Source organism: Colossoma macropomum, unplaced genomic scaffold, assembly GCF_904425465.1.
Source record: "Colossoma macropomum unplaced genomic scaffold, Colossoma_macropomum, whole genome shotgun sequence".
NCBI lineage: Eukaryota > Metazoa > Chordata > Actinopteri > Characiformes > Serrasalmidae > Colossoma > Colossoma macropomum.
This window is the reverse complement of record NW_023494790.1, coordinates 11424967-11446358: the sequence shown is the minus strand read 5'-3', so window position 1 is coordinate 11446358 and position 21392 is coordinate 11424967. Positions and strand designations below refer to the sequence as shown.

Here is a 21392-nt window from a genome sequence, read left to right as displayed (position 1 = left end):
GGGTCCTATTTCATAGCGAAGATTTTGACCACTACCACTTATAGCTCAGTTCTGAGGGGCAAGGTGACACTCGAAAATAAAATAAGAAATGGGACTGGGCCCATTTCCAGTGTTCCAGTGATTTCAGTTTGGGTTGGGGGTTTAAGCAGCTTTTACACCACCAGCGATATGTGCAGAGATCGCTGGTTGGGCAACGGTTAGATAAAATTAAACTTTCGGGGAGCGACGGAAAACCTACTGCTCTGCTACTGGCCATGCTAAGACTTGGCCGAAGAGTGTCATACAAAAGTTGAACGCATATTTACTTTATACACCCCGTGGAGGACTCACTTTTCCACTGTGTTTGCCACTGAACTCCACGCAGCGAAAATCTCAGCTGCGCATCTCATAGAAAATAATGTGTTTGAAAGCACAGCAGTGAATTTTATGCTTTCGGTGTGAACGCAGCTTAACGGTGCATGCCTAGCACCAGACTTTAAAACGGTCATCACAGGCTTTATCCTCAGTAGTACCTTATAGGGGCGGGAAATATGACGGAATTTTATCATTATCGTGATAAAAGTTCACATCATTACAAACAATAAGCTTTTCTGAGCATATCGTGGACAAAGTCAGTACTTGAACTGCATGTTTCCATACAAAAAGAGCTTTATTAGTCATGTTTAATTGGATTTAGCGCAGCGCAGTGTGTGAAACACTGAATAAAAATCATCACCTGCCTAGTTTTTGACGTCTGTTTTTTAAATGCGACTCTACTAGCGCGTCGTGTCTGTCAAAATTAGTAATACGTATCTTGAAAATATGATATTGTGATATGATATGTTTGCCATATCGCCCAGCCCTATTACTATAAATATGATCTTTGGCATTCTGTTTTTCTCACTGAAGTACGTACAGTAAGACTCAAGGTCTTTCAACAAATAAAGCAAAACAAAAGCGGACTGGGGCTGTTTCAATCAATCAATCAATCAATCAAGTCAACCTTTATTTGGACTCTGAAGGTGACTGAAGGTGACCCTCATTTACAATGCACCCAGTTATCCAGGGGACTGTAAAAGTACAAAAGAAATGTATCAACTAAAACAAATGAAAATCAGTGAGACAAGAAGATTAATAGAAATAAAAATAATAGCTCAAATAAGAAACAGGCAGAAAATAGCAATAAAATACATAATGAAAACACATTAAAAGTGACTAAATGAACCAACTAAGATAAGAAAACTTAAGTAAATAACAAATAAATAAAAGAAATAAAATTATGTATTAAAATAGAACCGTAGAACAGTTAACATCAACTAAAACAGTTGCAACAAAACAGTAAGATAAAATAAAAAATAATAAAATTAAATAAAAAGGAGAAAAGTTAAAGAGCTAAACTCAACTACAACAGTTACAGGCTGTCTGAAGGTGGTTAGAAGGCTGAAGGTTCAAAATGATTCGAGTCGAGGTTTAGAGACTCTTGTAGTAAATTCTAGCTGGTGCGCTGCAGATTTTCTCAGTTTAAAAGTCTAGATACCTGACAGGTGATCCAGTTATTTACAGAGATCACAGATAAGATATAAGATGGCATGTGGCTGGCGAGTGTGTATATATATATATACACACATATACACACACACACACACACACAGACATATACATATATATACATACATATATATATATATATATATATATATATATATATATATATATATATATATATACACACACATACACACACACACATAGGCACACATATATACACATACATACATCATCTAAACCGCTTATCCTTCTGGGTCACGGTGGGGTGCTGGAGCCTATCCCAGCTGTCACGGGCGGAAGGCAGGGGATATATTATATATATATATATATGTATATATATATATAAATATAAAAATAAAATCACACACCTTCGCTGCTAGTGAAGTAGTGCCAACTTTATCATCCACTCTGCAGTGGTGAGTGCTGTAAGGGTGGCCAGTAATGAATCTCAGAGCGGAGTGACAGACTGAGTCTAGTGGTTTGAGGGCACTGGCAGACGCATGTCTATAGGCTACATCAATGTAGTCCAGTACTGATAGTAAGGTTGCCTCCACGGCTTTTGTCATACATAGCAGACAAGATTTCTTTCCATACGGGGACCCGAGCTTCTGACTGCTGACAAGTTTATTAATATGAGATTCAAGTGTAAGTTTCTCATCCACTCTCAGCCCGAGGTACTTCCTCTGTGACTCGATCAGTGCTGGATCCCGTAAGGGTAGGAATATTCACAGTAATAAAATCAATACTCGAGCATAAACTTAGTTTTCTTGGCTTTTAAAACTAATCTGGGCTTGTACAGAGAATCTGTAAGGCGTTAAATGAGCACTGGAGTTTTTCTCTTGCTGCATGAGCAGATTTGGCAGGATTGTATAAAATCGTGTCATCTGTCTACAAGTGCAGTTCACAGCCTCAAGTGGAGGCAGCAAGATCATTGATATAAATATATATAAAAAAAAATGAGCCCAGGATTGAGCCCTGTGGGACTCCTTTGGAGTTAAATCTGATTTATGGTTACCTAGTACCACACATTGCTTCCTATTCAAGAAGTAATTTTGGGCCCATTGCATTGCATTACATTATTGTTAAAGCCAAAAATTTGTAAGTATCTCAAAAGACAACTGCGGTCAACAGTGTTGAAAGCTTTTGTTAAGTCAATAAAAAAGGCAGCACAGTGCTTCTTCCATGGAGAGGTCACTTAAAACTAGTGCGGTCGCAGAGATGGTGCTGTGTTTTTCTCTAAAACCAGACTGAAAGTTAAACAGGACATAATCTTTAAAGAAACTGAGTTATTTGAAATTTTAGCAAAACATGACGGTTGAGATTGGTCAATAGTTAATTAGAACTGCCGCCTCTCCTCCTCTATGCAGCGGAATAACATGAGCCGTTTACCAGACACTGAGAATTCTAGATTAAATATAAAAGGATAAAATATGTATGCAATATGTTCTAAAAAAACTGGGGATGCAAGACGCAAGAAATAGGGGACCAAATCGTCCTCACCTGTAGTTTGTCATGGAGTGATAGCAGTGAGAGCATTAGCCCCTATATATAGAGGGAGAGTCTGAAGCGTGAAGAGACAGTGACTTTGGGTAGCAGTAGAAGTGAAATCAGACTGATTCAAAGGCAGGTTTATGTCAGTGTTTTCGAATATACAACTGCCTGACGAAAAATTAAAAGCTTAGTAGTTCAAAAAGAACTTTGCCCGTTCATTATCAACTAAAATTTTGGTGGGAAAACAGAAGTCTTGTTTTTTTTTTATGAGAATTTACTGGTATACAGAAATTTTGAACGTTGAAAGTGTTGGGGATCAAGCTGGGATAATGATCTGATTTGGCAAGTCTAATTGCAGAGGTACATTCATCTCTCAGTCACCTAAATGGCAGCCAGTTCTCTCTCTCCCCTGTGCATCTGGCAACAGTCCAAGCTTTATTTTTTGCTTTAATGAAAGAGGAAATTTCATTAGTAAACCAGGGACTCAATCTATCTCTTATTCTTAGCTTTTTGTGGGCAGCATGTTTGTTTACCGCTGCTAGGAATGATGAACTAAAATGGTCTACTGCTAAACTGACATCAGGAACTTTGAATGTAAAGTCATTTTCACTCATTGTTAGGTCAGAAAAGTTTGCTCATTAAATTTTTTTAAATGTCTTCTAACCACCATCTGAGAGGCTGTTTTTTTCCTGGTGTTTCTAATGCATCTGATTAGGTAATGATCACTGCAACCAAGTTTTAAAACTCCTGACGCAGTAATTTTGTTCATTCTGTTGGACAAAACTGAATCAATCAGGGTAGACTGGTCCTTTAGGTTTCACAATCTATGGATCAATCAGAAGACAAATTGAGCTACAGATGAAATGATGAAGGTGGTCTCAGCTCATTTTGTTTTATGGGACTGTTTAGCGGGGTCTGAGTTTTTTGACATGTTCACACATGCACAAAAAAGTCATGACTCTGCGGTCTAAGTCCATGTGAGATGCTGAAACAGTCCAAGTGTAAAAAACACTTAACTGTAGACATAGCAAGTAGCACAAAAAGCTATTCTGGAGTATTATTCACAATCTGGTAACCTTGACCAGGTTACTGAGGCTGTCTGAAGTTGAAGTCAATGATGAGCAACGCAGGAGAGAACAGAATCTCTAACCACACTGATTAAAAACTGAAAACAGCTTTTTGGTCAGCTCTGGTCAGTGAGCGAGGTTTTAAAGGGGAGCTATTATGGTTTTCCGTTTTCTTCCCTTTCCTTTAGTGTGTTACATAGTCCAAAGTACATACCAGAGGCAGTAACTCTCTCCCACAAAATCACATTCTTTTCTCAGCTGCCTGAAATGCTTTGTTGGAATTCCAGTCCTTTTCTACTCTTACAATATGATGCAACCTTGTAACGCAATCCTTACTGCCAGCCCACCTGCAAGCTTGGCACGCCCTCATACAACTCGCAGCAAATGCTGGGGGCCGAGAGGAGTTTGTTCAGTTTTGTAGCTGTGTCAAAAAGACACTGACCTCAGGAGAGTGTCAGGAGAGTGTCAAAAAGACACTGACGACTTTCAGGATCGGACTCTGGCTCAAACTAATATGACAGAAACCACTGGAAAAGTAGCCACACCGATGTTTGCAGCTGCTCAGGAGAAAAGGGTCTGTCTGCAGACTGCAAGACAGGGGCGGAACATGAAGGGATGGAACCGCTCTGTGGGTTAACCATTCACAAAATCCAAGCACATGTTAATCTATTTTAGTAGACCCCAAAAATGAAATTACAAACATTGGAAATGAGTATAATGGGTCCCCTTTAAGCCAGAGTACATGCAAAACTCAGCTGTGTTGGTCTCATCGTCCAGCAGCTATAAAGCAGTCCTGCTTCTTTCTGCTCCAGACGGACGGCTCCCCTAACCACCACACTGTCATTTATCCAGGGAAATAAATACAGTTGAGAACATGCCAGCTCGCAATTCAGAGTAGAAGGAAATGCATTTGGACTGTACAGGGCGATTAAAGCTGACATTATCGCCTCAAATTAGAGCTCTAACACAGACAGTTAGGAGCAGAGCCTCGACAGCTCTACCTCTGACTACTGCCAAGATATCATCACAGCTTTGACAGGGAAGGACTGTTTGACTGACATGAAAAGACTAATCATAACTCTGCTTTTGCGTGACATGCAGGCTGGTTGGCTTGTTCATTGTAGACGCGCCGATGCTGCATGTTGCTGGTGATTCGCCAGTACTTAGTATACATAATTTTAGCATATAGTCAGTAATAAGAACAATATTTAACAAATGAAATAAAAACAGTTTTATTGTGCAAAATAGTTAAAAACAGAACAATATATAATTAAACCTACACTCACCTAAAAAAAAGGGTTCTTCAAGGGTTCTTTAATGAAGAAAGAGTTCAACCTCAAAACACGAACACTCAAGGAACCCTCTGCATGATTAATGTTTTTTTTGCATCATGAAATCGTTCTTCAGACCAATGTGCTGTAGATGGTTATACATAGAACCTTTTTGAAAAGGGTTTGGGCTGTTATTCTGGAGACTAAACCAAGACAAAAGGTTATCATTACCGGCAGTTCCCTCCATATATCTCTCTACCATTCGCCCCTCACTAACAACCTGGACTATAATGATTTTCCGTTTTTTTTTTCCCCCCTTTCATTTAGTGTTATATAGCTTTTAATGCAGGTAAACAGTCTGAAACAAAGTTTGTTACAAAGTTCAAAGTACACAGCAGAATGAGAAACCACTTTTCTCACCTGCCTGAAACATCTCGTTGGAATTCCAGTCCTTTTACTTTGTTACAAGATGACGCAATCTTGTAACACAATCCTTATTGCCTGCCTACCGGCAAGCTTGGTTCACCCTCACACAACACACAGCAACTACTGTTTTTATTTTTGGTAGAAAATACAGGTTTTTTCCCCCCCCATTTGTTCAGATCCCACTCTGGCTTAAACAGATACAGCGGAACTGACTTCATTGTAATAACTGCAGGACAGGGGCAGAACGTACAGCAGGATGCTAGTACCACTCAACTGCTCTGGCAACTGACCATTCAGAACACAGTGGGCGAGCTGACCAATCAGTATGCTAGACGAATAAGTGTTCTTTTGTTTACATTTTCACTCAAGAACAAATACAGCTTTGTTTAGCACAGTCATAGGCAAAAGTTTGAACAAAAACTACAAATGACATGTTTTGCTGATTTCCTAAGTGAAAATAAGTTAACCCATCTTCTACAGGGCACTTAAATATGGTATTTTTCCACAATTTTTTTGTGCACAATTTCTATTTGTTGAGTTTAACATATTTAACAAAAAATAAATAATAAAATAATAATAATAAATTAAATAATGCAATAAAATAGAAAGTGTGCCAACACTTTTGCACAGGCCACATTTTAGGTTTTACTTTTTTCCAATATGTTAAATTCAGCAAATAAACAGCCACTGTGCATTAAAATGTGCAGAAGTGTGTTCTCTGCAGAGGATGTGTTCACTTATTTTCACTCAATCAACAAAACGGGTCATTTGACTGGGGCACTCACATTTCTGCATATGACTGTACAGAATGATCTCTCTCACAGTGACTTTAGGTTCTTCTAGAGTCGCCTACTTCACTCTTTTTGCGTTGAGCTGCAGCTCCCCCTGCAGGCAGATTGGACTCTCTGTACTCCTTCTTTGACAGTTGTTAACTAGGATGCTTTTAGAGCTAATTTACATGTAAATTGACCAGTGTCAACCTCATCAATAAAACAGGCCTTGTGTGAAAAACTGGGAAATCAAAACCGGCTGGATGAAGAATGGCCGTCCTGAAATTGAAATTAACAAAACACACCAATGCTTTTGCCAGAAGCTCCTCTGCTCATTTAGCCAATCTGTCACAGCTACAGCAACTTTTACAGGCCAATAAGATTGATTTGAACATCCTGAGTGAGGCTGTAACAGTGCAGAATAATCTGCAAAATACAGCTACTTGTGTGCGTGTGAGGTGAGCTGATTCACAAAAACATCATTAAATGAATCACCTGGTGAGGCTGCCAGCTGAACATACGGCACTGTGCAAAAGTATGAGGCACTTATAAAACCTTGGTTGAAAAGCTCTTTATCTGTGCAGGAATGTAAATCAAATTCAAAGATTTTTAATACCTTCGAAAGATCTCATCAAAAATAAGACAATTTCTAGTGCACACAAACTCAGATATGGCATGTATCAATGTCTACTCAGCCTGCTTTGAGACTGCATGATCCTTGCACTTCTCAGTGTGGTCAACAATCATTTATCAGTTTCGCCGTCCTCTAGCCCAGGGGTCTGCAACTCGAATGTTAAGAAGAGCCATTTTGTCCTTTCAACAAAAACCATAACACCTTGGGAGTCACAACATTTATGTCCACTTTACTGAAGTAACGTTTTACCATCTTGGCTGTAAATACGTCTCAGTATGTGCTAACGTCCTAGTATAGACAGAAAAATATAATATAAACAAAAAAGCAGACTTACTTTGCTCTGCTTTAAGCTTTAGCTCAGCTATAGCCACTTTTCTCACATCTCCAGCAGGAAACTTTTCCACAAAAGTAGAATATTTTCTTCTAAAATGTCTCTCAAGATTTGATTTTTTACAAGGCTGAATTTGCTTCTCGTTCTCCAGCTTCTTGTTAGAATTTTCCCGTCCCACCTTATAGGGCGCCTGAGACACTAGAATTCAAGTGTTGCACCATTTAAGGTGGAAAGGGAGAATTCGAACAAGAAACTGACTTCAGCTTTGTGACTCTTTCGGTGTTTGACAGTTTCTCGCTGCAGATTAAATGTAATCCAGCTGGAGTGATTATAAACGCAAAATCGTCTCCGAATTATCAATGTCCATCTGAAATCTTTGCCTTTTTCTTAGCTCTTCGCAAGACGAGATTGTTTTCTGCGTTGCTATAGTGACCAGCAGACTGCGCGCCAATCTTCAGTGTTAAAGGGTGGATTTGCAGTTATACATCACTCCAACGTTTAAGACCATTTGTGGTTAAACTGTGTTGAACGATCAGCAGAGCTTTACTGTACAGCAAAGGAGGATTATTTTGTTTTTACCTACAAATCTAATTCTGCTGTGGAGCCACAACAGGCAGTAAAAGAGCCGCATGTCGCCGACCCCTGCTCTAGCCCTTTATCAGTGGCCAGTTTCTGATCACAGGACCGCTGTCAGCTGGGTAGATTTTTCCTTGGCAGACTGAAATCATTCAAATGATCTGTTCTTTAGGAATCACCTTCGTTGATATTTGGCTTACTTTTTTTTTTAAAAATGACAATTTAATAAGATGTTCAGCATCTGTTTATGATCCATTTAATATTCTGCAGTATAATATTTGATGTATGCATAGTGGTACATTCTGTTTGACTGTTAAAGTGAAATGACCAATGTATGGTGTGAAAGTGTGCGGCCAACAGCTGCTTCTTTCTCGCAGCTTGGAACGTGTTAGTTCTGCTAACACTGGTTTAAAACAAGAAGTGTGTCTAGTAGAGCAGAACGTTGCTGTGACTTTCATCTTCAACCGGTGGCAAATGACAGGACAAAAATGTAGCATAGGGAGTGTTTATGCTACATTGTTCTGACTGCATGTCACTCGCAACAAGCAGCAGAACAGACTGGAACCGCTGCGCGCTCACGTTTTTCATGACAGTGTTTAGAGTCAAAAAGCAGCTTCTTAGAACACAGGAGAAACACAAGTCCTGCAGATATTACAAGTTTTAATTTTCCACCTTAACCGTTAACCCCTACACACTGCATAACTGTTTTTTTTAAATCAATACAGCCATAACAATTTATGTAAAAATAACCAGATGTTTAAAATATCACAATTGGCCAGCGTAGCGTTCTCCTTTAGCAGCTGTAGCCAGTCAGCAGCCTGTTCATGCTGCCCACCCACCCACACACACACACACACACACACACACACACACACACACACACACACACACACACAAACACACCCACACACAAACAGCAGGCCATGCAGGAGGAGAACAGAGTGAAGGACACAGCACCTCCACACTTTTACTCCCTGTGGGTTCAGCCCAACACCACATGTGTAATATAAATGTGTAGGGGGTGAACAGTGTGAAGACACTGAAAATGTGTTATTTTATGTGTTACTGACAGAAAATGAGCAAAGGCCAAGAAATCTCAGGTAGAAATAATAATCGCTTCATTTTTTCTTTTGGTAAACATTGAAAAGGGGTCCCACAGACCCCAACACCACACAAGGGTTAAGGCAGCTCCAGAGTCCACAAGTAAAATACTCAGTATCAAAATGTCAGAAATCTGTTGCAAATACACAGAGTTAAAATAATTTTTTCCAAAAAGATTTCTACTCATTTTCACTAATTCTGACAAATGTATTACCTATTTTGCAAGTTTTTGCTTAAATTTTTTTCTATTTGCTGATTTTGCTGATACATTTTTTGCTTCTGAAATTTTTCTCAAAAGTCCCCAGACCTCTGATCGAGCATCCGTGGAATGTGCTGGAACAACAAGCACAAACCACGGCCATTCCAACTCGCAACTTACAGGACTTTAAGAACCTGCTGCTAACGTCTAGATACCACAGGGCACCTTCAGAGCTCTTGTAGAGACCACGCCTTGGCAGGTTGGAGCTGTTTGGCAGCACATGAAGAACCAACACCATTTTAGGCAGGTGGTCATTATAGTTACGGTCACTTTACAAGCCTCATTGCTCAAATCCGATTTTTTGCTCAAATCCAATCTCTCTGACAGGATGGTTCACACTCGTTTAGGTACGTGATTCAAATCTGTTATTAATGTGAACAAACCACAAACTAACGGTCAGAACGAGCTTCGCTGAGCTTCATTATTAGAGTGAGACAAAGGTGAAAAAGGTGAGATGAGCTGCTTTTCTACCGTTTACAGGCTTTAATGTCTGTTCCGCGCTGCTGCCATGGTAACACTGAATGATGGCGCATGCGCAGTGGAAAAAAAAGAATATGAATTCCGATCTGAGCGTCACATTAAGGTTGCATGGCCACGAATCGGATACGTATCCGATCTAGGACCACATATGAAATGGGCTCAGGTCAGATTTGAAAAGATCAGATTTGCGTGTCCACACAGCCCTGAGAACATCAGATCTGAGTCACATTAGGCCGAAAATCAGATTTGTGGCACTTCAACCTGGTAACGTGAACGTAGCCTATGTTTTGGGTCATTGGTGTACAGTCTGAAGTCTTTTAAATGCTTCCCATAGTTTATCTTGTCTGTTATTGTTTGGCCTTTTGTTGACACTCTGATTGCTTAATTGTCAAAATTGTACATAATCAATTACTAATATCACCACTTTTGCACACAAATCTGTTAGAAACTGCACAAAAAGTTAAACCTTTTGTGTTTTCGTTTTGGTATTCAGAAAAATATACAATCTTTGGGTGACAGTTTTGTATTTCAGCTTTTGAAATGTTATTACACATACAGAAACCTGTTCTCAATTCCACACCTGGTGCTTGCACTATATTGCACAGTTGGGGAATGGGCTCTGTTGCAGTAAAATTGCATTAGACCTGATTCCAATACACCTGAGTTCAACTGGAAATATCCTAACAAATGGAACAACAGAGACTGAAAAAAAAAAAAATCCCATACCAGCTTGACTAGCTTGAGGGCATTGAAGGGAGCAGTGGAGTTGGTGTAACGAGCCAGCGTCTGCTAGCATGTAAACTTAGCCTGTCCCATGAGGAAGACCTGCCACCTATTGTTAGATCACATAGGGCCACCAAAAGACTGTGGTAGTAATGAGGCACATATAAAAACAAACACACAGTCATATCATTTGCACTTGCTTGATATCGAGAACAGCACATGCTTGAAAATGTTAAACGTTAAAAATACTAAGACTTATATTTTATTTACAGCCTGTCATATTTTGTATGTCTCTTGTATATTTGATAAAGGGGCAACAGTTAAAACCGAAATGCGCAGAAAGTGAAGTACAACATTTGACTTAAACTTAAGCCCACCTCCCATCCCTACTCATCTATACAAATCACACACCCCCGAAGCTACAGTGGAGAGCAGGGGTCCTCTACATAGTTCGCTAAAGGGGTTGTAGCTGTAGCAACAGTGACGAAATAAGGTATGTCCAAGTTGCAACAGAGATTCTCTAACATGTGGGGAGATGGCAGTCCTTGCTGTATGGCATTGGGGGGAAAGTGTAACATCTATCTTGGCCAATCAAATCAGACACAATAAGTTGTAAGCCAATCATATTTGACCATATCTGAGCATAAAATAATGGAAATTGCTACCAGTAAAGCTAATTTTCCATGAGTAAGCGCATGTTAGCTAGCTAACTTCACTAATGGGTTGTTTAAATTGTCATAAAAGCATTTATGAATATCTGAAAAATGATACCATTGTCTGTTACTTTACTACTTGACTGAACAGTATACAGGTGTGTACCAGTCTTTACCACAATATATAATCTCTTGCTGGTCACACCGTCTCCGTTTGGTGATGCAAGAAAAGCTTCTCCTTCTTTTTTTGTATTAGATCAGGGGCGTCCAAACTTTTTCCAAAGAGGGTCAGATCGGAACATTTCAAAACACCTGAGGGCCAAAATAATATTGATTCATAACTGATCCAAGATATTCGCTTTTCTCAATATGAGAAATACAACCATATAGAACAATGGATCGAACCGAGCGTCTTGCTGACGATCCATTCTGAGAACCTGGCCGTGGCCCTTAAATGCTGCCGCCAGAGGAGTTACAGTGGGGCGCTTGTTCACCCATCAGAGCTTTCTGTGTGCTACCGTGTTTCCCATCACTGTATAAAACATGCTTTGGTGAAGTTCTCATTCAGAGCAATTTGGATTGGTTAGCATTTATGTATTTTCAAGTTATTGACTTGTTTGATCAGAGTAACAATAAAATATGACTAATGTATTAAATCATGTTCCGACTCCAGTGTTTACTTACCAAAATAAAGTCAACAACAGCATTCAGAAATCACTTTATTAAAAGAGAAGAGCAGATTAAACAGCACAAATAGCTGCTGTTGTTCGGCCTTAAAGGTTTAAAATTTACTGAACTGCTGAATTTGCTCTGATAGAAACTGTTAAACAGGTACAATTGCTTTCACTTCTCTGCCCTCCCCTCCCCTGAATATTTACTGCAACATACATGCTTTGTTTCATGTTCTTTGATGGTAAATTAATTACAGCTTTTTAATGTACGAGGCTCTTGATGGAGAAAATTTTCATCGCCAAAATTGCTGGTTCTAATTGTTACATTTCTGCTTTATGACTGTAGTTTTGACTAAATGTGATTCAGTAAATTTACCGGTCTAGTCAAAGAAGAAAGCACAGCGTTGAGCATTACACTGTAATTTCACTGCTCTGCTGCCACCATCAGGTGAAAGGAAGAACTGCAGCGTACTGGCTGCACGGCCACATATAACACACTCTTAAACAGAAGCCAGGGGCCAATAAAAATCTGTCTGTGGGCCACATTTGGCCCTGGGGCCGGACTTCGGACCCCCTTGTATTAGACACATCATAGCTTGTTAAAAAATGGACACGTGGTAAAAAACACAGAAGATAAACGCCAGGGCAGTCTGTCAGTTACAATACACTCCACGTCCAGAAAACAGCAGTTTGTTTAAGGTACTCAGGTATTTCCTCTGTTTACTCCCTTTCACTCACTCAGATCCTCTGATCTCCCTGTTGACACCCTGTTACGCTATTTAGACCAAAGATCTCCCCCTGGTGGAGGGTCTCTGAATGCAGAATGCCTACCAAAATGGTGGTGGGGTGTTCTTAATGAGCGAATATTATGAATATACTATCTAACATACCTGTATATTATGTTACTGTCCTGCTCTGAAGCACAAGCCTTAACGCTAGCTCGTAGTCAGGTAGAGGAAGTCAGATCAAGGAAGAGTTTCTCTAACTATGCTCTAGAGTAAGCTAACTAGAGTAAGCAGAACAATGAACAATGAGTGTGTTTACATGCACTCGATAATCTGATCATAATCGGATTTCTGCAGTTATCTGATTATTCAAATAGTCATGTAAACAGCACATTGTGAGTTCTTAGAACGGAGGAAGGTCTAGAAATCCCATTAAGAAATCTGATAAAGGGGCTGGATTTTAGGTCAGTAATCAGATTTCTCAGTCCAGTAAACTCTTACTCTGCTTTCTTTCGGATTTCTCAGTCTGCACATGTGCAAAAACAGACTGCGGTACTGGAAATAAGTAAGCAGCGCTGCCGCGAGACACAGCAAAACACTTCTGGAGTGATGCTGAAACCAACTACATGCTTGACGAAATGAAGGATTTAAATATTCTTCATCTTCTAGATGATGTATGTTCACATTTTTAGCTAAAGTGACTCGATGTTTAAAAAAAAAAGTTGCATTATGTTTACGTCACGTCTTCTTCTGTGAGTTTACTGGCTGGTTGCAAAGCAGAAATCGAATTATTGCCTGACTCATGTAGACCCAGAGTTTCCCCATTATCTGATTAGGCAAGTGCATGTAAACACAATCAGATTACTGACAAAAATCTGATTTTGTGCATTTATTGGATTATTATTATTATTACTCAATGAAAGAAACAATTAAGGTATTTTCCAATTTAAAACCTCGATAAGCCAAGAGTTTGGCACATAATCAACCAAGGAGAAGCATCTGAAATTTGACTGGGTACGGCTAGCACCAGCTCAAGTGCCAGCAGAGTTGACTGGGAGCCTCTCTCTCAGCTGACACTACCTCTTGGGTTTTATGACCAAACCTTGTCAGTACTGACCAGCAACTGCCAGGATTTTGGATGAAATACTGTTCACAGCCTGTCAAAAACACATATTTTGTAGTGAGACAATACACACTGTGAATCATATATGGTTTTCACGCTACAAAATGCATGATGCTGAATGTGGTATGATTTCTATTCTTCTATTTAACACAACTTACAACATTTCTAAACATAAGAAAACCTCTTGGAACTAGAAAACACTTTTTTGCTTACCCTACCTTAAAAGAAGCTAAAGCTAGCTGCTTACATACCAACCTCTTTTCAAATTTTCCATGACACCTTAAACGGTGCAGCATTTACACTCTGCTGCCAGAGGAAAATTCGAGTAAGAAGCAGTGCAGTACGCTCAGGCGATCTCCTGCTGGTCTCGTTAGAGCAGTGTGGAAGAGGGTTCTCAGCTCAGAACAGAATTAAATATTCTATTCGAAGCAGCTGGTGTGTCTCCACAATTGAAGATCTGTTACAGATCAGTACAGAGGGAAGCCTGTTTGAGAGATTCAATCCTCCCAGCTCTGTTATCCAGTAGTTACTCTCATCTAAACTCTCCAGGAGGCCCAACTACAAAGAGTGGACAGAGTTTACTTCTGAGTTTAGAAGTTTAAAGAGATTTTATGATAACTCTGTGTGGGTATGTGCTGCTTTGGTTACTTTGTTTGTTTTGACAGTTTACAAAAGTGTGTGTGTGTATATATACAGACACGTGTGTGATTGTAGAACAAGAAAGTGCTCCTATATGGTGAGCAGAGCTTATAAAATGGACAATGAATGCAGAAACATAGAGGTGGTCACAATACTTAAGATGGAGTGATCAAAAATTAATCCAATCAGCTCCTTACTACTATGTCATTATGTAGGACCGCAATTTAAATTAGGCCTTTTTTTGGCCAAGAAGGCCAGAATACCTTCTCTGGCTTGTGGCTTGCGTCCTGAATGTAGTGCGCCAGACTATCAGTAAGTTGTGGTTGTGATGTCGCAACACATGGAGGTTCGGTTGCCTCTGATTGGTCTACCTTATCTACAGGTGGTTCACAAGCTCTGTGTTATTAGGTTAAATTTCCCCACTTAAAACTTAAACAATGAGTGTGTTCACATGCACTTGATAATTACAGAAAATCACATTTTGTCATTAATCTGATCAACGTGTTTACATGTACTTTAGTAATTAAATAATGTGAAACTCCAGGTCTACAAGAGTCAGACAGTAATCGGATTTCTGCTTTACAAGCAGCCAATAAAGCATGTCAAGCATGTAGTTGGTTTCAGCGTCGCTACAAAAGTGTTTTGCTGCGTCTCACGGAGACACTGCTTGCTTATTTCCAGTACCGCAGTCTGTTTTTGCACATGTACAGACTGAGAAATACAAAAGAAATCAGAGTAAGAGTTCACATGCACTGAGAAATCTGATTACTGAGCTAAAATCCAGCTCTCTTTATCGGATGTCTTAATCTGATTTTCTAGACCTTCCTCCGATCTAAGAAATCTTATGCTGTTTACATGACCATTTGAATAATTAGATAACTGCAGGTATCTGATCAGACATTGAGTGCATGCAAACACATTCATTGTTCATTGTTCTGCTTACTCTAGTTAGCTTAATCTAGAACATAATTAGAGAAACAACTCAGGTGCTTCCTTGACCTGACTACCACTACCTGGCTGCCGTTACACTGCTTGTTGTTGTTTACAGGCATCTATAACTGGTCTAAACCTGCAGTTGTTCAGTGTTGTAGCAGAACTGATGTTACCCATGATATAGTCTAAAAAGTGTACTGCACAGCTGTAGCACCATGAGCACACTTACTAAGACTGATTCCTCATCTGTGCAGCACAACTGGTGAAATAAAACTCCGAATATGGAGCTCAAAAACAGCATCTCCATCACTCACACGCTGCCACTTTCCTCTTCTCCACATCAGTGAGAAACACACACACACACACAGACAGTGAACTACACACTAATACATAATTGATGAGCCTCTAATGACAGCATTTTGAAGAAAGATAGAAAGATACAGAGCAGAACGAAAGCCAGCATCAGCATAAAAGTTGAATGAATGGATAAAAAAGCTCCATTTGTAGCCCCACACTGCCCCCTGCAGGCCTATAGCTTCTCTACAGCCTTTTTAAACTGCGCATCATGCAGTATTTGATGTGGCAGAATGGATGCACTTGTCATCACGTTTTAAATATGGAAAGGTGCTGATATAACAAAGCCAGAAGAAAAGCTGAGAAGCTGTAACAGAGACAGATCAGCTGGTATTCTCGTGATGGTTGAGTACAGTAAGGAGAAATGACAACAGTAAAAAGGCAGTGTCACCCTCTCACTCTGAAAACTGTCAACGATCCTGATTTTAGGGAGCTAAAAACATCAGTGACGTTTATAAATGGCTGACACATTTATATAAGTCAGTCAGAGTGGTTTGTTTGAAAAATGTACTTTAGAGTCAGAATTGTTCACACTGGTGGTGAACAGAACCAGACGTCTAAAGAGTTAAATGCCTTTAAAAGCTCCCTCACAGAATATTATAAATTTAAAATATATATTAAATATTCTTAAAAAAAACATACAGGGGTGCAGAGGTACATGCAGGGCATTACAGCGTAAAATAGTTCACTACTTTACCTTTACAAGCATCAACATTACATATAAAAACTCAAGCCATAAACATTTGTTAATATTCAATAAACACGATAATTTAAATATCTGGTGAACAAAAAAAGCCAAACGTCCAACACGTTTACCACTTTTACGAACCCACAAACTTCTGTGGGATAAAAAATATTAATCAAGCCAAATACTACAGTCCTAAAAAAGATGGTTATTCAAGGGTTCTTTAGTAGGGAAAATGAGTCTACAAAGAATCATGAACACTCAAAGGACCCTTTGCATGATTAAAGGGTCCTTTCTTCTTCATGTGCTATAGATAGTTCTATGTAGAACCTTTTTAAAAAGGGTTCTATATAGCACCCAAAAGTGTTCTTCTATTGTAAGGATGTCAAGTTTGTCACAATAGAAGAACCATATTGGGTGCTATATAGAACCCTTTTCAAAAAGGTTCCATATAGAATCATCTACAGCACATTCCCCATCAATCTGAAGAATGCTTTCATGACGCAAAGAACCCTTTAATCATGCAAAGCGTTCCTTGAGCGTTCATGATTCTTTATGCAACCACTTTCCTCACTAAAGAACCCTTGAAGAACCATCTATTTTAAGAGTGCAGGTCGACATGAGTAGCACACAGGTGCCAGCTTCACACACAGGACTAATAGGAGATTCTCCCAATACATGTGATCACAATACCTTAAAATAATTGATAATTGCTGGTAATTATGACAAAAACAACAATAATAAAAGCAACAATAAGCCAGTAAATAACAAGGAGATAAATAAGTTTTTTTTCTATTTAGTTATTAAAGTGAGCTTCTGTCAATCTATAGAACACTCAAAAACTTAAGTATTCAATAGACAGCTTTACTCTTACTGTTGGTTCACTGGTCATTTTGGATAGTAAATAAAATGACTATATTTGTCTTGTAGACATCATGCATCCCATCAGTACCACTGCAAGAAACCTGGCTTTCTCTAGAATTAGCCATTTCACAGAAAACCCACGCTGAAAGACAATTAAGCAGAATTTTTTTCAAAGGTTCCTTCAAACAGTGCTTTTCTGACTGATATGACCGCCAGTGCTCAGTGGTCACACTTCTTATACTCAAATCAACAGCAGAAAGTCTTAAAAAAGCCTTATAACTTTATCTTAAAATCGCCAACGGCAATAAATTCACAGAACCTTAATATCAGCCGATTGCATGTATTGCCCCACACACACACACACACACTTACTGTGGGTCTCCAGCGTAGCTGAGCTGAGCAGGTCGGATGCCAAAGTGTACAATGATTGGGAAAGTGATGACATTAGGGTTAAACTGCTCACGATCCAACTGGTCGATCCGTACCGAGCTGGGTTTCTGTTTACAACACACACACACACACACACACACACACACACACACACACACACACACACACATCGGTAAAGGTGTAAATCTCGGACGTCACAGTGATTTAGTACACAATTTAAAGTTTCATTGCACTTGAAAAAGTATGTAAAAACTAGCTAGCTAACTGCTTGGTCATGCTCCTGAAACTGAGGTCACACAAGCTCCAGTTATGAGTCAGACAGTCCTATTTGTGGAAACTGTGAAGAACTTTCTTGTGTACCTTAGAATGCACCACGTCAGTAAAGTACAAATGTGGTGTAAACACTGTTGGCCTTGATTTTAGGAGGGGTAGCTAACTGACCACTAAGCTAACATACCATTTTACTCCTAAATTTAAGATGAACCACTAGCTATCACGCTCATAAATGAAGTTAATCACTTATTGCAGGATCATGTAACAGTGTAATAAACCTTCATAACAAGCACCGTTACAAAATTAGAAAAGCTGAAATTAGCTACTTGTTGGGAGTTTTGTTTGGGACTCGGAGCGGCAAGAGATCAGTCACTTTATGCGAGGGAGAGGAAGGTGAGTAGCTGATGTCTAAATACTGCCTTTTCTGATTTGTACTATGGCAGATCCTGCACAACATTTAGACCCACCAACTACAGAAAAAGTAATTTCAGGAATCTTTTAACTGAAAAGATCAACACTATTCTTTCTCTGGCAGTTCATAGTATAAACATAACTAAAAGTACAGATAATAATCTTCGATGCCAACCATTCTCTGTTGTCGTTGTTGGATTTCATGGCTTGTCCTATAGCCTACACACTATAATCATAAGAATTTTTGTTCTTGTGTATCAGTAATAAAACAATCATTTTTACATTTGAAATTACCCCAAAAATTGAAGTGAGCATGAGTGAAATCATTTGTGCCTAACGTGTGTGCCTGTTCGTATTACCATGCCAGGATTGGTGACAATCATGCCCTTGCACTCCTCAGCATATTTCTGCCATTCTAGCTCCTCCCACTGTAGCATGTTAGCAATTTCCTCTTCAGGAACCAGAGGCTTATTACTGCGTAATAAATACAGCAGCACCTGGTGCATAGACAGCACCTCTTTACCTCCATCTGAAACACACCGACACATGAAATGACATCAGTCAGGTTAAGTCCAGTTTAAAACAGACCTGGGACTTCTACCAGTTTCTTCCTAATAAACATCAGCACTTTTCTGTTCTGAGTGGCACAGCCGTCTAAGAGTTGGCCCAACTGTCGTGAGTTGATCCCCAGCGATCCATCCATGGAAATCCAACTGCCCTCACTTTCTCAGGGTGGGGAGGGTTTTTCTTTCTTTCTCCTTTTTAATTAGCAGTTTGAAAAGATGCGGCAATACTTCACATATCTCAGAGGAAGCACCCCCCCCCGGTAACGTCTAAATACATATATTGTACCATTTACACAAGCAGGGCACTCGCTAATAAAAGCAGAACAGTTCGTGCAAAACAGTTACATGCTAAAGTCTGCGATTAAGCTCTTATCACACTGATTAGCTCAAATCAGATCTCAGGACCAACACAAAAATGGGTTCAACAGGCTTTAAAAACAGAAACTGTCAAAATTAAATACAAACATAACTTATACAATAAACAAATGTCATTTTTATAAAAACAGTAAATTAATTTTAACAAAACTATTTAAATGAAACAAAGCATGCTGTCCTGATACCTGACAAACATAAGCATCAGTTATGACAGTCTGACTGACCTGGGAGGAAGCGGACAAATCGAGGCATGAAGTGAAACCTCTGGCAGCCGGGTGGGTCACTTTGCTCTGGACCTAAATGGGGGAAAGGCGCTTGAGTGCGTGAGGGAATAAAGTGGAGCATTCTGGGTGATCTCTAAAAATCTACATTAAAATACTGTAACAATTTTAATTTGTTAAAATATCTTTCGCCTCTAAAGTTTTGGCTGCGTCTCGGTTTTACAAGCCCCGCCTCTTTACTATGCTGTGTAATTTGGAGCTGTACAGGTCAGAGAGGGACAGAACCTGGCACGGTGTCGGCTTACTTGTGAGGTTCCAGTCGTACAGCTCGAGGATGTCCTGAAACAGATACGAGGCAAAAAGCTCCAGCCCCTTCACACAGTAATTCTGAAAAAGAGCAACACACACACACACACACACACACACACACACACACAGGCAATTAAAGACGTGAGAATACAGTTCTTTCCTATTAAACATAAAACACTTATCTGTCTAAGAATCAGCCCGACTCTCAGGAAATTGTGAGTCAATCTCAGCGATGCCACAGCAAACATTCCTTCGACTTACGTTTTACATTTTCAAGTTCTAAACTGTACATTTAAAGATTATTTCTAGAGGAGAAAGCAGTAAAAGTAAAATGCATAAAAATGGTTTGAGAAAGGAAGAGAGAAAAACAAACAGAAAGAAAAAAACAACTTCAGGTGAGATGTTCAGTCTGAGACACTCAGCATGATAAAATGTTTCCCAACACAATCTAGCTAGACAAAAGGCATCAACAAAAGCAGAGAGAAAAAAATAAGAAAGGAATTAAAAGGAAGATCAGCAGCGCTAAGGAGAAAATACTGACCTCAGGTGACATTTCCTCTATGAAGTGAATGGTGTAATCAATGTTGAAGCGAATTACTCTGCACAAAGGAATCTGAGAGAGACAGAGAGAGAGGAGTAGAGTGAGTGAGAGAGAGAGAAAGAGAGAGAGAATGAATGCTGGTATAAATCCTGTTCATCCTCACCTAATTCTAGACATTGTAGCACACAACTCAGTTTATAAAATTAAGATTAAGATTAAGTGACCCTTATTAGTCCCACAATGGGGAACTTTCACCTCTGCAGTCTAACCCATCCATGCAGTGAAACACCACATACACACTAGTGAAGACATAGCGGCTCATCAGATCAAACCAGTGACCTTCTGGTCACAAGACTGGTTCACCAACCTCCAGCCCACGACTGGCCATCAAACCCTGATAGGGAGCGGTGGGATTCGAACCCACGCCTCCACAGAGACTGGAGCCTAAATCCAGCGCCTTAGACCACTCGGCCACACTACCTCGTAGTAGTTATAACATTAACAGGGTTAACATGGTGGCATATTCATTGTTGTTTTCAACTGGAAATGCAGAGCCTTTAAAGATCCACACCACTCAACTGGAAAAAGATTGGAAGATTATTTATCCGATTAGCAACACTTGGACAATCAGGACAATCCTGCTAATGTCTGCTAGCACCTCGTTAGGATTCTGGGATGTTATGTTAGTTCCAAGCTAATAGTAGTGCACATTCACTGTCCCACACTGCGCTTAGTAGCGCTTATGGTAGCTACAGCTTAAAAACTGAAGAAAGAGAACCGAAGATTGTAACAGACTTTAATTATACATTTCCTAGCATTTGAGAGATCCTGCTGGTGTGGGTTTCCTCCTTTTCAATGATGCACACAAAGCTTACTTGGGTGCAAATAGGCTGCCCTTGTGGATTTTTTTATCATCGCTGTTGAAAAACAAAACTGTGTATAGCAACTTTACAGTAGAAAAAAGAAATAAAAAAAATTACTTAACTTTCTGTGTAAGGTAACG

General features: G+C 39.5%; 1 protein-coding gene and 1 non-coding gene across 5 annotated transcripts in view; both read right to left on the bottom strand.

The window, feature by feature from the left end:
* drosha (drosha ribonuclease III) overlaps window positions 1–21392 on the bottom strand; it is a 231618-nt gene that overhangs the window by 198457 nt on the left and 11769 nt on the right. For all 4 annotated transcript variants that reach the window (XM_036572116.1, XM_036572118.1, XM_036572114.1 and 1 more), the window contains 5 exons: window positions 20390–20461; window positions 19845–19926; window positions 19543–19614; window positions 18737–18906; window positions 17676–17800 (listed from right to left, as the gene is read on the bottom strand). In XM_036572116.1, the coding sequence (XP_036428009.1) occupies window positions 17676–17800; window positions 18737–18906; window positions 19543–19614; window positions 19845–19926; window positions 20390–20461 (521 nt within the window). The remainder of the gene's footprint in view (window positions 1–17675; window positions 17801–18736; window positions 18907–19542; window positions 19615–19844; window positions 19927–20389; window positions 20462–21392) is intronic.
* On the bottom strand, window positions 20785–20870 carry trnal-uag. The gene has a single exon. It is a non-coding gene; the product is annotated as a tRNA-Leu (tRNA).